This window comes from Aricia agestis, chromosome 19, assembly GCF_905147365.1.
Source record: "Aricia agestis chromosome 19, ilAriAges1.1, whole genome shotgun sequence".
NCBI lineage: Eukaryota > Metazoa > Arthropoda > Insecta > Lepidoptera > Lycaenidae > Aricia > Aricia agestis.
The window spans coordinates 3,302,806-3,319,464 of record NC_056424.1 but is presented as its reverse complement, the minus strand read 5'-3'; the positions used below and the strand labels follow the sequence as shown (position 1 = coordinate 3,319,464).

The 16,659-nt window shown below is 38.4% G+C and overlaps 2 protein-coding genes across 2 annotated transcripts; one reads left to right on the top strand and one right to left on the bottom strand.

Annotated features, from left to right (window-relative positions):
• Window positions 1-32: 32 nt before the first annotated feature.
• Window positions 33-9,433, top strand: LOC121736696. Its single transcript, XM_042128063.1, has 9 exons — window positions 33-181; window positions 1,619-1,800; window positions 2,072-2,159; window positions 2,833-2,879; window positions 3,074-3,278; window positions 3,949-4,121; window positions 5,762-5,912; window positions 8,131-8,273; window positions 9,299-9,433. Exons 1-9 carry the CDS (start codon window positions 85-87, stop codon window positions 9,410-9,412), a joined length of 1,200 nt encoding a protein of 399 aa, XP_041983997.1. The 5' UTR covers window positions 33-84; the 3' UTR covers window positions 9,413-9,433.
• Window positions 9,434-11,732: 2,299 nt separating this feature from the next.
• Window positions 11,733-15,609, bottom strand: LOC121736691. Its single transcript, XM_042128059.1, has 4 exons — window positions 15,576-15,609; window positions 14,679-15,041; window positions 14,300-14,491; window positions 11,733-14,051 (listed from the first exon to the last, which is right to left on the bottom strand). The coding sequence occupies exons 2-4, from the start codon at window positions 15,031-15,033 to the stop codon at window positions 12,799-12,801; spliced, it is 1,800 nt and encodes a 599-aa protein (XP_041983993.1). The 5' UTR covers window positions 15,034-15,041; window positions 15,576-15,609; the 3' UTR covers window positions 11,733-12,798.
• Between the last annotated feature and the right edge of the window lie 1,050 nt (window positions 15,610-16,659).

Sequence of the window (16,659 nt, the reverse complement as noted above, 5' to 3'; positions counted from 1 at the left end):
TATTGCAACATATTATCGTAACTATTTTATAGCTAAATATAATTTCGTGTTATCGATTCATACAATAAAAGTTCAGTTTTCACGATGCAGTGGATTGTGCTTATTCTACTGATCGGTTACTCGCAGTGCAGCCTGTGGAAGGACGGTATCGTTCATTATACGATTAATACACAAGACTATGGTAAGTACGTGACAGTGAGCTTATCATAAAGTCCCTTCTCCATGGTGATGTATAACCACGATTGCCAAATACAGATGATCGCAAACGCGGAGAGTTATTCGTGATCGTATGTGTTTCTATAAATGTGATGGGGCCGTTTTATAAAAGCGCGTTGACAAAAAAGTAGACCAAAATAAACGCTAATTTTGACTTTAACATAAGGGTCAGTTCACAAATGCGTGCAGCGTTGCGTCTCATCAAGTTACACTTCACCCTAATTTACGTGACGTGGCGATTGTACACATTTCCTTTCAGTGCCATTATTTTTAAATCTATAGTCCTACTATATTAATATTATTAAGGCGAAAGTTTGTTTGGATGTATGGATGTGTGGATGTATGGATGTTTGTTACTCTTTCACGCAAAAACTACTGAACGGATTTTAATGAAACTTTACAATAATATAGCTTATACGTCAGAATAACACATAGGCTACAATTTTAACCGACTTTCAAAATGGGGGACGTGTTATGTTCGTTTTCTTATGTTCAACGATTACTCCGCCGTTTGTTAACCGATTTTCAAAATTTTTCTTTTGGTATGTAGGGTATCATCCCAATTTGGTATTATATTCACAAAAGTGGTGATCTGATGAAGGATCCATAAGTAATCGAGGGAACTCCTCAAAATTTATGGGGAAACATGTGGTGACTTCGGTTTCGTGAGAAGTATTCTAAGCATATGCTACAAACAAATAAGATCTTGCACCGAGGTATACCTGGTATACCGTGGTTCGGAAGGTGCTGAGAGAACTCCTGATTCTTTATAGATACAAGTTTGGGAGTTTCGGCGTTGTTTTAAGAACGGAAAGCATATGCTACTATGCAAATTACATTCATCATCATCATCATCACTACCATAATATTATACCATGCATCTTCACATGATTATGAGCCTTTTCATAGTCTTTTAGATCGAGGCTCTAGTTTGTCAAGCGATAATTTAAAAAAATCTATTCTTAATATTATAAACCTGAAGAGTATGTTTGCTTGAATGCGCTAATCTCAGGAACTACAGGTCCGATTTAAAAACTTATTTCAGTGTTAGATATCTCATTTATCAAGCAAGGCTATAGGCTATATTATATTATATTATCACGCTAAGACTAATACGACCGAAGAAACTCAGGAAAATGTGGTAAAAACGGGGAAAATATTAGAAAGGGTTTATCTCACGAACTACTGGAGCAATTTTATAGCAATATTTGGCACTTATATAGAGTAGACCACGTGAAAGGAGTATTTATAGCTATTTTTATTCGAAAATGTACGGTTTCTGTGAAATTCCTAATTTACGCGGGCGAAGCCGCGCGGGACATCTAGTAGACTATAAAGGACTTAGGAGACTTGCAACTATTTTTTCTCCGCTTTCCTACTGTTTCTTTTCTCTGCTTTCTAGATGCCCACTCTCAAGATATAATACAGAAGGTACTGTCAAGTATCCAAAATGAGACCTGCGTGAAGTTTTTCATCGTGGATGGATCAGCGAACGCCACGTACGAGAAACTGCTGTACATCAGTAACCCTGAGAAGAGGAAGACTTGCCCGCCGGCGACCTATGACTACACGAAAAATATTATTGTAAGATATTTTAGTTAATATGTAGACGACTCCAAGTAATGTTCACCTTGGTCCTTGGACCTTACTAACCATCAAGTTGGCTAGAGTCAAATGGATATAGTACCAGTAGTCGCCAGTAAAACTTAGTAGAAAGCCCTGAATATGTACAGATATCCTAAAAAATTTAACTAAGTACGATCAACGTTTACTCAACGAAAAAACAGAGATTTTCAAGTCAATGCATATTTTTTACATAGTAGGTCAATTTTGATGATTCGTTTCCTCCTAACAGAACATGCCTATCGGATACAAGTGTTTGAACCGGAGGGATATCGCCAGAATAACTGTGGACATGCTACGGGCCAGCATCGATAACAGTGGTTAGTAAATAGTATTAATTATTATTATAGCGATTGGCTGTGTCGGTTTTAGCACTACTAGTGCCCTAGGCGAAATTTCTTCGGCACCCACACTACTGGACACTGGTAGTTCTAAAAAAAGGCGGCGCCCCTTTTGTTTGCGTTCGGTGCCCCTTTTTATCCGTCGGCCGCCCAGCGTCGCCGCCCCTCTAACGCTGCTACTGGCGTTAGAGGGGCGTTGGACTTTATGGCAGGTTTTACACGCATCAATATTATCATGATTCTAGTATCACGCGATTTACAAGTGTACTGTGATACTGCGATTCGGCCTATTACACCATCAATATTATCACGGAATCGTGATAATATTGATACGTGTAATACCTGCCTATTAGAACAATAATTTCAAGTGAATAGTGGACAGTGGTATTATAGCCCTTAGGTATCACTAGTTACGCGTCTATTACGCATAATTGTCAGTGACTATAGTTCTTATGATTTTCCTTTAAAACTCAGGGATCCCATTTATTGCCGAAAAGTAATAAAAACTTCATCCCCTCCGAAATTGGGCGACCAAACTCTTTCATACGGCCGTCAAGACAAGCTCTTTAAAATCTTCCTTTTGATTTCTTCGTTCAAGATTTTGCTTTGCTATTAGTTTTATTATTTAGAACTAACACTAGCTTTGTTCCAGTTACACCGATCAACAGCTACGACTTGCTTATGCGGTTTAAGGAAAAAGTAAGTTTAACTTATGTGGTTTGAGGAAAAAGTAATAAAACTAAAGGAACAAAGAGACCTATTGTTTTAGCACCACCGCCACCACCTTCACGCCACTCGCCTTTCACACGATATTAGTGCGCGAGTGAGAAAGATGATGCTATAGATCTACGAATTTCTACGTACGCTACTTTCACTCTCCCTCTGCATTACAGAACAAACCAGTATCATCACTCCTATCTACGCCTGATAGGAGCTACATCAATGCCCATTACCACCACGAATGCGAGGCTCTATCCAAGGTGGTGGGGTACCGGCGGTCGTTGCGGTCAAGCCAGCTCAGCGAGGCCAACGCCAAGTACTATGAGGACAAGATATGGCCGCTCGCGATAGTGTTATATGGTGTTGATGTGGAACTACGTAAGTTGGCCGCGCTAAACAAGATCACTCGGCAGTTGGTGAAACTATTTGTCGTCTTTTTTAACGGTCTTACATTTGTGCGATGCTATATACTGTAAACTGTTACTGCAGTAAGCGTTCAACTTTAACAGCGCCATCTATTGACTAGATTGGCGTGTTACAATTTGTTTTGGGAGGTATTCTCGGATTCTTATGAGTCGTGGTTGGTTGGTTGGCTGGTTTCCTCCAAGAACGATGCCGTCGTGTGGCGGCCGTGATGCAGCGGTGAATGACTTCACTAGAACGTTATCTATGTGTGCGGTATGGCGCGGTTTCCTAGAGAACGGTATCAATTACCGTTCTCCAGGAAACCGCACCATATTGCTTACATGGACAACGTTATAGTGACGTCATTCACCGCTTTATTGCGGCCGCTGCATGACGGCGCCGTTTTTGGAGGAAACCAGAGCTTTAGGATTTGTACCGCTAGGCGTTATTCTTTCTATAAGAGAAAGTGAAGGAACTATCGGAGGTAAAACATAACATGTCCTGCCTTCTTCACTTGATACTGTCAAGTGAACGATCAATTTTTAAGTTTCAGATTTGCTTAGCAGAAGCATCGTACCGCATTTTCCCTTTTGACAGAAACTGCAGCAAACTTAACATTTTTATAGGGGATTTTGTCTTTCAGGTGGAAGTGGCGACTACGAGCAGCTGATGTACGCGATGACGACGATCCAGCGGCTGACGTGCGTGGTGTTCCAGGAGGTGAACTACATGCAGCCCGCGCTGCCCCAGAGCGTGATCTGGTTCGCCAAGGACGGCGCTAGTGAGCCCAGATATGGGTTCTATGAGGAGAAACAGGTATGGGAACAAGTAGATTTGTAAGTCTAACTACCACATCGTTGGCAGTCATGGACCATTTTTGGCGTCTATGGCTTTTGCTTGAAAATGCTAATGCTAAGTTCTCACATACGGTTTTACTCGATAGTTTTACTCCGAGCAAAAACCACCGTGTGGACCGCAAAACTGACAGCTCGAAGGCTCGCATCGAGCCGGCCCGATGTTTCCTCCGAACTTACTGGACGCGAGCCATCGAGCTTTACTCAAGCGTGAGTCGACCTTCTCCTTAGTTAAACAGACATCTTTTGGCTGCAACGGTTCGGTGAATACTGAACGGCGAGCTTACTCGATAGAGTAATGCTACGAAAGCCCAAGCCGCGGATTTTGCTCGACGTGATTGCTCGATCGAGTAAAACCGTATGTGAGTACTTAGCATAAGACTTGCTAATATGCCAATATTTGGATGCTTTAGGTGCCCCGTGTGTCAATTCAAACGAGAATACTCATAAACGTTATAGAGAATGCACAAGTGGCTTTTCCCGAAGTTGTACTAGGCTGCATTGAGAAAAATGTCTTCTTATGAAGATTTATTCGCGACTAATAGAATCGTTTCATTTGCCTGACCTCTCTCAGCTCTAAGGGGGGTATTACATTATCATTTATATTGGATCATTTCTATGATCATATATAGGATCCAATATATATGATCATTTGATCATATCTGCTTATTACATTATCATATTTCATTGATCCTATTTTACGTCATATGTGGTTTCAATAGCCAATGGAGAGCGCTAACGCTGACAGGTATTGACGTCAGGGTTACTAGATCTCTGAGAATTCGATGTGTCAAAAGACATCGTCATTTTTAATATGGCTTGTTTTTTGTTATTTAAGCAAGATTATCCAAGTATATAATTAGAAAAATAATTACATTAGGTACATTATTTGAAACATATTAACGAACAAGAAATTAAAAACTCTTTTTTATATTGAATAACTGGCAAGTGGCAACACCTATTTCTATGACCGTATTGGATCCAATATCTCTCAGCAAATGTCAAAAATCTATGATCAAGGAAGAAATGAATCATATGTCTATATTACACTATCCAATATTATTGACTCAATGATCTCGGGATCCAATATATACGATAATCTAATATCCCCCTTATAGATCATAAGAACATAATTCTCACGACGCAGCTTCGGTGGACAATAAGGGCCGGGACACAAAAACACAAAAACGACGCCGCGTCGTGGTACGACACGACGTCGTATCGTAGGAATCTACGACGCGCGTCGTAAAAAACTACGACACGACATCGTATTAAGTGCCACGGTACACGGCACGACGTCGCGTCGTAGAAACTCACGACAGTTGTTATTCAAAATTCAAAGAAGACGCATCGTGAGTTTCTACGACGCGACGTCGTGCCGTGTACCGTGGCACGTTACGATGTCGTGTCGTAGTTTTTTACGACGCGCGTCGTAGATTCCTACGATACGACGTCGTGTCGTACCACGTCCGTCGTTTCACGATCGTCGTTTCACGATGCGACGTCGTTTCACGACGTCGCATCGTGAAACGACGCCGCGTCGTGGTACGGCACGACGTCGTATCGTGTTTTTGTGCTAAGCTTTACTGCTTTTTTGTTCAGACAGTCAGTCTGTCGTCTATGGTGCGCGGCGCGGCGGGTCACTCGGCGCACGCGCTCAACAACCTGCTGCGCGCGCTCGGCCTCCACATGATGTCCAACCGCTACGACAGAGACAACTACGTAGTCGTCAACTGGAGGAACATACAGACTGGTAAATTATGATGCACCATCGAATAAATTGATAAGGCCGATTACAGACCCACGTTATTTGGTTGGGTAATGTCAAGTCAGTGTTAGTCGTGGTCTCACGCAGCCCTGGATTTATAATTAAGCCGTATAGGCTGCGGCCTTATAGGTGAGCGGCAGATTCCGTATATAGGGCGGCGGAAATAAAGTGACCTACACCCATAAATCTGGAACTAGTCTGACCGCTGATAATAGTACAAACACCACAGACCTATACCAAGACAGATACCGCATGTCGCTTCATTTTTATGAAAACGAGCGACCCCTTTTTCCTACCTACTGTGACGTACCGATGATAAAAAAACGTGTCCATTATCTAGGCTAACATTTCTATTTGAATTTCTGCAGCTCAATACGGCACTTTCGAAGGACGAGCATTGCTTGTCGTTTGGGAACGCGATATGGCACGCAAAGTACATACACGTGCGGTATCTATCTTGATCTATGTCTGTGACAAACACAGATTTCATTGCGGTGTGGTACGATAAAATCCATATAAGATTTCTGCTTCGATAATGAGGGCAGAGAGGCGTCAGGCGGGAACAGCGCCGCGGTTTTCGACATTTCCAAAATGGAATTCGAAAGATCTGAGGTTGAAACGATGATGATATTTGCGTTAGCTTAAAATTTTTAATTATGGCCATGTATACGACTCTTCCAGCAGTCAAGTGAAGACTTGACTGCTGAAAAAGCAAGCTTTATATATTTTTATATGCATACTAGCTGTTGCCCGCGACTTCGTCCGCGTGGACTTCAGTTTATAGCGCGCGATGTCAACAAAATTGGTGTCAAAAGCTTTTATAAAAAAACCCTGGTACCCCTGAAATCAATAGAGCTGTGCAGTGTGCACACAATAAGTATTTAATTTTTTTAAATTAAACTTTATATTTTATGCCAAATTTTAAAGCTTATTTAGCCCTCCAATTACACAACTTTACCCATAAACTATTTATCATTGATAGATTTAAGGTTACGTCACACACAGATAAAGTACTGAGTTATTTAATACCGTAGAATAGATATAACAATCGAAAAAAATCGAAACCTAAATGTAAGATGATACCACGTCTTATAGAAAGACTTTTGAGCAAGCGTCAGCGCGATGTAGAAGACTCACGGCGCCATCTATTATGAATTGTTGGAACTAACTTAATTTGAACAAATTTACGCATTTTCACCCCCTTACAACCCTTTTTTCCAGTAAAAAAAGTAGCCTATGTCCTTTCTCAGGCTTTAGACTATCTGTATACAAAATTTCATTACAATCGGTTCGGAAGTTTTGGCGTTTGGCGTGAAAGCGAGACTGACAGACAGACAGACAGCAGACAGACAGAGATACTTTTGGCGTTTGGCGTGAAAGCGAGACTGACAGACAGACAGACAGACAGATATACTTTTGGCGTTTGGCGTGAAAGCGAGACTGACAGACAGACAGTCAGACAGAGATACGTTCGCATTTATAATATTAGTATTGATTATGTGCACACTGCACAGCTGTTTTTGGGTATTTTGATTAATTGAGGGCCGCGCTACACCGGAATAGCAGCGGCGAGGCGAGCACTTTCAGCGCTGCCATTCCGGTGTAGCGCGGCCCTAAGAGGGGTACCACTTGCCAGGGTTTTAAAAAGTTTTTAAATTTGACAAATTTTGTTGACACCGCGCGCTATAAACTAAAGTCCACGCAGACGAAGTCGCGGGCAACAGCTAGTATTATACATAAAATATGTTTAAGATTTTTGAAATTTTATTTTAATACACATCCAAGACCCAGGAACATTGAAAACTTTTTGTTCCGCCTGCGGGACTCGAACCCAGGACCCCCGGGATGAGCGCTGGCCACGCGCAATGCGAATTCATTTTCATCGATATTTTCATGGAAATAAGATATTTTCCCACATCAAAATGTAGCCTATGTTCTTTCTCAGACTCTAGAATAACTGTGTACAAAATTTCATTGCAAGCGGTTCAGTAGTTTTGGCGTGAAAGTAAGACAGACAGACAGACAGACAGACAGAGATACTTTCGCATTTATAATATTAGTATGGATTTCGTAAGACCATAATATTAAAGCAGCCTCGGAAAGTACTCGGAAAACGCATTTTCTTACCTCAGCAGCCCCTCTCTAGCTACGGCCGTGCCTCAGTCAATTTACATATAAATTAAAAGATGAATTTGTAATCCAGGCAAAGAAATATACTTCGAGAAAGCCCCCGAAGAGGCGTGGGTGGGGGAGATACCCTACGACTTCGCCAGCGCGACGCACGCGCCCGCCAACTACATGTGTGACGTGTGCGACCTCGGCGACACCACCGTGCAGCCCATACAGGTATACGTCCTTTCCTGGGGCCTAAGTACCCTCACTTAAATCGATACGTCCTTTCCTGGGACTCAAGGTAGATGTGGCGGTACCCACAATTAGTGCCACATTCCTGCATCGCGATATCGAAGTTTTCTAAGGCCCGTATTTTTGGTCAGTACCTACTCAAGATGCATCTCGGTCTCAAGACACGGTTCAAGCTCTGTGATTGGTTGGCTGTCAAAATTTGGACCAATCACAGAGCCGAACCGCGTCTCAAGACCGGGTCGCATCTTAAGTACTGACCAAAAATACGGACCTTCGAGCCGGTCCACACGGCGCGTTACGTCGACCAAGCGCTTTGCAGCGACGTAGAGGTGACATGGTAATGTCACTGACTACGTCGCGTTGGCTTCTATAGCCCTTAGGGCCAACCCACACGTACCACAACCACACCACGTCGCAACGACAAAATGGTGTCGCTGCAGCTTTTTGTAGTTGCGTTGTGGTACCGACTTACGTACGAAAGTCAATGAAACCGAGGGGGGAAGAGCGCGGGCGGTGTGCGCGCGGTGTGTGGTCGGCCACTAGTTCGCTTGTGGTTGCGATGTGGCCGGTATCACACAAGTGGTCGACAACGAGTGCAAAATGTGGTACGTGTGAATAGTCCAGTTTATTTACAATACGAAATATACGCCCGACCACGTGGTGTGGTTGTGGTTATCGTGTGGGTTGGCCCTTAGGCCGGGCGCGCACTAGCGGCCAGGTCGCGGCGGCTATCGAGATATATACCTTAGTATGAAACCGCCATAGACGACGCGCACCTGGCCGCAAGTGCCCGCAACACGCCCTGCGGCCACACCATAGACCACGCGCACCTGGCCGCACGCTGTCAAGCGGACACCATACTTTCGATGGCCGCCGCGGCCAGGCCGCTAGTGCGCGCCCGGGCTTAGGCTCGATTTATAATATGCGTCAATACGATTAAGGAGTGCCTCAAGGATCTATCTTTGGCCCATTTTTTTACCCATATAACAAAAGGTTTATTTTTCAAGGATCCCCTGTGGCAGCGCACGATGCTGATGGGTCACACGCAAGAGCTGAGCGACGCCGACTTGAAACTCATCAACATATTGTACAGCAAGCAGTGTAGCAGCAGATTGTCTTAGAATAAACTTCAGTGATAGAAACTCTTGTTTATTTAATATCTTGTAGCCATCGCCTTAGTTGAACAGTAGTTAGTCGCAGGAAATGGGAACCGTATATTTTTCCGCAATAACACTACTCAATGTTATACTTGTACAGGGTGTAACAAAAATAAGTGATAATACTTTAGGGTGTGTACGTGTTCATGGGCGTACCCAGGTTCTGGGCCAGGGGGGGGCAAACCAGATTTTTTATAAGCTAGGTGTTTTTATAGAATAAAAAATTAATAATTTTTAGTTGTAAAAATATTGTATTGCAAACAAATGGCAAAAATTCGTTTTATTATTTTTAATTTTTATAGATGAAAGTACTAGATAATATACTAAGTAGGGACGTCAACATGATAAATAAGTGATAATCCTTTAGGGTGTGTACGTGTTCCTTGTAGAGAGTTCACTGTGGAAGTAGCAGCGCTGAAACACCACATTTTTTTCACTTTTGTAGGGGGAAATTCGTGACGCTCGGGCCCTTGCCCATACAAAAGTGAAAACATTTTTTCGTCTTTCAGAGCTGCTACTTTCACAGTGAACTCTCTACAAGGAAAACGTACACACCCTAAAGGATTATCACTTATTTTTGTTACATACTGTATATTTATCTATATAATATCTGTCATCGAAATCGGTTTAGCGGTTCAACGCGAATACGAATAGGTAAATTGATAATTTAAGAGGAGTCCACACCGCCCTTTTTTCCATACAAACGTTGTCCCCTGTTTCCTCCCTGGATAATGCTAGTAGAGTTACAATTTTTTTCCTGAATATCTACGGCCACTAATACAATGTCCCTATGTTTTCTTTTTTTTCATAATTTAATTATTAAATAAGATATGAACGTTCAAAAACCCAAAAAAATGGCCAGATTTTCCGTTGTGTTCATACGTCCAGAAAACAGATTTGGCTAGAAAAAAAAAGCAAAACATAGGAACACAGCTCAAGCCTTTTTTTAATCTTTAATAAAAAAAGGACTTAAATCGGTTAAGTTTTGGAGAAGGAATCAGGGGACAACGAATCGTTGATTTTCTGGATTTTCTGCAGTTGTCTCTATCGCGTTCTGCGGTATAGGCTTGAGGTAAGGGAGACAGCTATAGATATTACACGTACTTTTTTTTCATTTCTCTAGCCCCTGGTGTATCCTCTTAAGCACAGTGTAATTTGACAGTGATTTCGTCAAACAAAACATAAAATTATATGCTTCTCTGCAGCTCATAACAAGAACACTTGTAATGAAAAGTGCAATAAATTCAATAATATTCAATTACTATAATATTGATAATTGAACATGTAACTCTGAGGTAAACAAAAAATTAAATCTAAAATATTTTTTATTTATGGCAGTAAACAGATTACATGTAAGACGGCTTACTACTATAACAACCTTTTTGATTCATGGGATATCATTTATTATAGTACTGTAACTTATATCATTTTATTTCAAATCAAAGTAGATAAGTTTTGTTAATTTAAGAAGTTAATTAAAATATATATTGGACAAATACATAATTAATGTCTAAGCACAAAAATATAACCAGATATGAAGACGTAAGTGGACACCTAACATTTCATAACATAAGGACAATTTTAGGGTTCCGTACCCAAAGGGTAAAAACGGGACCCATTACTAACACTTCGATGTCTGTCTGTCTGTGTCTCCAGGCTGTAACTCAAGAACCGCTATAGCTAGCCTTCTGAAATTTTCACAGATTGTGTATATCTGTTGCCGCTATAACAACTAATACTAAAAACAAAATAAATTATATATTTAATTAAGGGCGGCTCCTATACAACAAACGGGTTTTTTTGCTCGATATCAATAACGGCCACATATAGGCACTTGAAATATTCACGAAATACTCAGTTGTATTTGTACTTTAATAATTAATAATAAAAATTAAATAATTAAGGGGGGCTCCCATACAAAAAACACAATTTTCAGTCTATTGTGGTACGGAACCCTTCGTGCGCGAGTCTAACTCGCACTCGGCCGATTTTTCCCTTTAATAATTGAATAACCCTTGTAACTTAATTATATCTGGCTGTATACAGGGCGTAACAAAACTAAGTGATAAATGATAATACTTTAGGGTGTTATGAGTCCCCTATTGAGTTCACTATGAAAGTAGCGGCGCTGAAAGACTAAGTTTTTTTATCTATGGAAAAATTCATGACGCTTGAGCGCTTGCCTGTACAAATCACGGAAAATGTTTGCTCTTTCAGCGCTGTTTCTTTCACAGTAATCCTTTTTTTTTTTAAATTCCATTCCATTTGAACTACAAAAATAATATCAAATTGTTACTCGTACTAACCCACTTACGTTTTCACATAATAACATAAACTTTAACAATAAAACTATATACAATGACATCCTATTATTTAGGACTTACTTGGAGTTGTTTTGAAAAGGCGCCTTATAATTTCTACCAGTCTGACAATTCGGTAGCTCATCTATCAAGAGATCATTGTTGATTTTGCAAATACATTTTAATGTTTCTAAAGACTTAATACTAAATATTGCATTAACTTTTAACTGTGCAATATACTATGCACATAATACGGCCCCATCACATTGGCTCATGGACCATTATGGCCGGTTTACGTTACTCCAATCCAGCACATGATTACTATTGGAATACATAATGTAAATAGAGGAATGAAATTTTGCAAAAAAAGTTCTGGATTGGATCACTGGTTTGGAATAATGTAAACCGGCCATTACCATACGGTGACCTATTCGTTTATGATTGCCCATGATCTGTGATGATGGTGCTATCTAAGACAACTTAGCAATAATGGCAATCATCATCGTCCAATGTAGTAAGGGGCCTTAATATATCTACGAGCTCACAACCATTTTAAAAATGTTTAAAGACCATAATAGCATAACAATAGCATAAGCAGCTGATGAATGGATCTTAACCATTTTGCGCTAGAAAATGACTACAAAACCTATTTATTACAATCTCCTTAAGCAATTAATTTTGATTTGGATATTTTGTTTTAATCAATTTCTACAACATACTGACATGCTTCACGTTTCGACAGCAGAGTCGCACAAAAATCTAGCGCTGATGTGGTTTTTCGCTGAGTATGTGACGTAACTGAAGGACCGAGACTTGCTCAAAATTTACACACAACTCGCAACATTAGTAGAGGTGTTGTCATCTCGGTATAGCGCGTAAATATGGGCGGTGACTACTACATGGTATTACCATCAGGTGATCTGTCTGCCCGTTTTATGGTTTATTTCATAACAAAAAATTGTCTTTCCTCTTCATTACATTGGCGACGAAAGGAATGCCTTGTAGTAAACTATTCACAACTGTACAAAACCCTCTAGAAATCTTTTCTAATCATGACTCCTCTGTTTTTAATTTATTTGGACCTAGTTTAGCATCACTATTTGATTTATTTGCACAATAGTTACATGTGTCATTGTCGAATATTGAGGAACACTGTAGACAATATTTTACAGTTTCGTTGTTCGAGACGGGTATGGATTTTACTGTTTTGTTATTGCAAATACTTCTATCGCTATCACCTGTTTTGTTGTCTGTATCTTTCCTACTCTTAGTTATATTTTTGCACTGATTATAATAGGAGTTCAGCTGAGTATTGTATGTTTTACTTGATTCTGTCTTTGTATCATTATTTTCCTGGCTTTCTTGTTCAGTAACAATTTTATAAACTGTTATTTCATCGTCTCCATTTGGATTTTTGCTTAATGTACTTTTCTTCTGTGTCTTCTTCTTAGGTTCTTCGTTACTTACATTAATGTTACTCTTCCTCTTTCTATTTTTTTTTCTTACTGTCTTCTGCAATGAATTTGGATTAAAGTTCTTAATGGTTAGCCCTGAAACGGTATTGTCTGTTTGGCTGAGCTCGGGTTGGCTTCGATTTACTTCTGTGTTTCTTTTATTATTGCTCAACACTTTCATATCACATTGCTCTGACCATGTTTTCAGGAAGAGCATTTTATTTTGATCAATTTTTTCTATACTTTGTACTTTTTGATTAGCTTCAACATTCTTCTTGTTCAGTTTTGGTTTGAACTGCTTAATATCACATTTTTTAATTGTTAATCCTTTAACGGGATTATTACTTGACGTTTCAGATTCATTTTTGGTACTTAATGTTGTTTCTGTATTGATTTTCTGTCTTCTATGGATTTCTAAGAGTTCTTTCTTTGTTTCAAAGGAAACTGATGCATCTTTAACATCTGGGAATACTTTTTCTGTGTTTTCAACAGGTATTTCCATGTTTTCTAAAGTTTTCAGAAACTCTTCATCCAAAACTGCCTCATCAAAACTCTCTGATGTCTTTTTCTGTCTTGTGGCATCATGTGAACTGCTGCTTCTTTTATTATTTGCATTTTCTAATGTGTTTTCATTACTTTTCTTATTTTTTATATTACCTAACAAAGACTCTAATTTATTTTGCCTGGTAACAAAATTCTTGTCTTCTTTTAAATTATTTTTTTTATGTGAAAAAGAATCTTTTGTTTCTTGATTTCTATTTTGTGCACGTTCTTTAGTGTTACAACTTATATTTTTGTCCATAATTTTGATATTATAATTTCTATCATTCATTGTTATTGAAAGTGGTTCTGAAAAAGAATTGCATGCATTATTTTTTAAGCAAAGGAAATGTTACAGACATTAGGGTGCAGTTCTCATTAAAAAAAAGGCATTCTTGATATAAACAGATATTCATAAGTTTAATATCTTGGGGTTGGCACGAAAAATAAAACTGATAACTAATGCTTAGATGAATTTCTATGCAAAAATATAATAAGCAGATTTTGCTAATGAGTTTTGAGACGGACGCGATCCACAAAAACAAAATCTACTGTACCTTCATCGTAACACTCATCTGGCGGATCTTCCCACCAGACTGGACTTTCGCACGTCAGAATCTCCATCAGGTCTTCTTCATCCAGGCTATCATCGCTGTCATCTAAGCAGATTAAATCTATAGTATTTTCAGAAGTGTTTGAATCTTCAGCATATTGATTCTGAAAAACAATTTCCTGTTCTACTGCGATTTCTGAAATAATAAAAAAACAAACTTAGTGTGAATTGATTTTCATTTTAATCAACCTGCTCTTAATATATGATAAATTTGATAGGGATAATTTGCAACAAAAGATAAACTTTTGGAAAACACAACATTAAGGATAAGTTCATAATTAGCATAAAAGAGTTTCAATTTTTTAAATAATAACCCCACTTACCCTTTATTGGTTTCCGCAGTTTTCTCTTGTTAATACTGTTCAGCCCACCAACCAGTTTGTATGTTGGTTTAGGTTTTAAAACTATCTCCTTTTTCTGGAATAATCTTTTCAATTTGTCAGGATAGAATTCTTTATTGATTTCTGTTTCTTCTAATTCCTGATGTTTTTCTTTGCCTTTGCATTTAATATTTTTAGTTTTTTTCATATATGTCTCATTGACCTTAGTGGTTATTTCATTAGATGATACTTTTTGCTGCTGTGATACTTGTGAAGATTTCAATCTTGTTCTTATTGTTTCAACAGGCACAGTCCTGGTGGCAGCTTGACGTTTCTTTCTTAAGATTTTCTGGGACATTTCAAAACCTGAAAGTTATTATAAATATTAATTTTTAATTACTTCTATTTAAAGCTTTAAAACAATTTGAGGACAAAATATTTCTGAGATACATCATCATCGTGAATATTTTACATACTTAGAGTTCAGACACTGAACATTTTTATCACCAATGTAACATATTATGGACAAACTTGTTTTAACCTCTCAATATAGTCAATAATTAGATGCAAATTACAATAGACAGACCTTCTCAAGACAGACAGTGTAATTCTAATATTAAGTATATTGATTAACTTATCAAAGCTCTCATTAATTTAATATAAATGATGTAAGTAGATAATTACTGTAAGTAGTTCTTAGTTGTAGTAAAATAGATGAGCTGACAGGTAAAAAATGTTATGGTGCTTCCTGTACATTATAGGTGAAAATGATAAGTATAAAATATTTGACAATGTTTATTCAATTTATGTACTAGCAGCGTGTCGATAGTGTGACACCTAACACCATATCATTTATCAATCTCAATTCTCATCATACAGCATCACTAGAACACACCATACCTAAAGATTCTAACTTGTTACTGTCTATAATGTAGTCTCATATTTCTTAGTCAATATTGATTAAAGGATAAAGCCTGAGCTCCAAGCTCAGCGAAGCGAGATTAGAGGGCAAGAATCAAGATTAATCATCATAAGCAAATACTTATGGTATAGCAAACAGTAGGTCATGTGTACATAATTACCAGTCAATTGCCTCGCTCCTTGTTTCGCACTGCTACGTTCAAGGTGTACTAAATTAACTAATAACTTTCACGGCAACTATCGGATTTTAGGATAAGTATAGAAATAATATTATTTCAAAACGTAATTCTTCATTCGAAGAGAATGCGTAAAAAAATATTAAGAAATTTTGTTACTTGCAATACTGAAGTACATGTCGAAAGTCGAGATAGAACCTTGTCATTTTATGATTTATATAATTTTTCTTAAAAAATACAAATAATATTCACTATCTACTAATAATTTTAACTTTGACTACAAAGTTTCAATACGTGTATTGTCTTCCATAAGTGATAATAAACAATTTTACAATAAAAACGAGCATGCAGTCTAGATTAGTTTTTGCCTATTTATTAAGATATATAAGAGGAGATATTTCGTATTTGGCTTGTAACATAGGTATTATTGGCTTGTAACTTGTATAGCAAACTGTAAAGCATAACAGTTGATAATTTAATTTCAAGTTTTAAATTTCAATTATTTCAACTAAACCTGTTGTATCTTGGTGGCAAACAATATACCTTTGCATCTGAAAAGAAAAACATTTGTCAAACAATATTTTGACATTGACAGCTTTACAAGAGGAAGACGAAGATATTTTGTTTTTAGTTACGTTTCTTTCTCTTGTTTTTCAGGTTTTTTCAATATTTAATAAGTTTGTAACCTATTTTTTTCGATATTATTTAAAGTATTTATTACTACTTTAAGTTACAACATACTATCCATGGAAAACCGTAAAGAGACAATATTTTCTTGCCCGCACTGCAACGATCACGTCTATAGGAGTATTTACAAATACAGGGCTCATCTATTTGTACACAAAAAAGAATCATCGCGTTTCAAATGCGACTACTGTCTAAGAGAG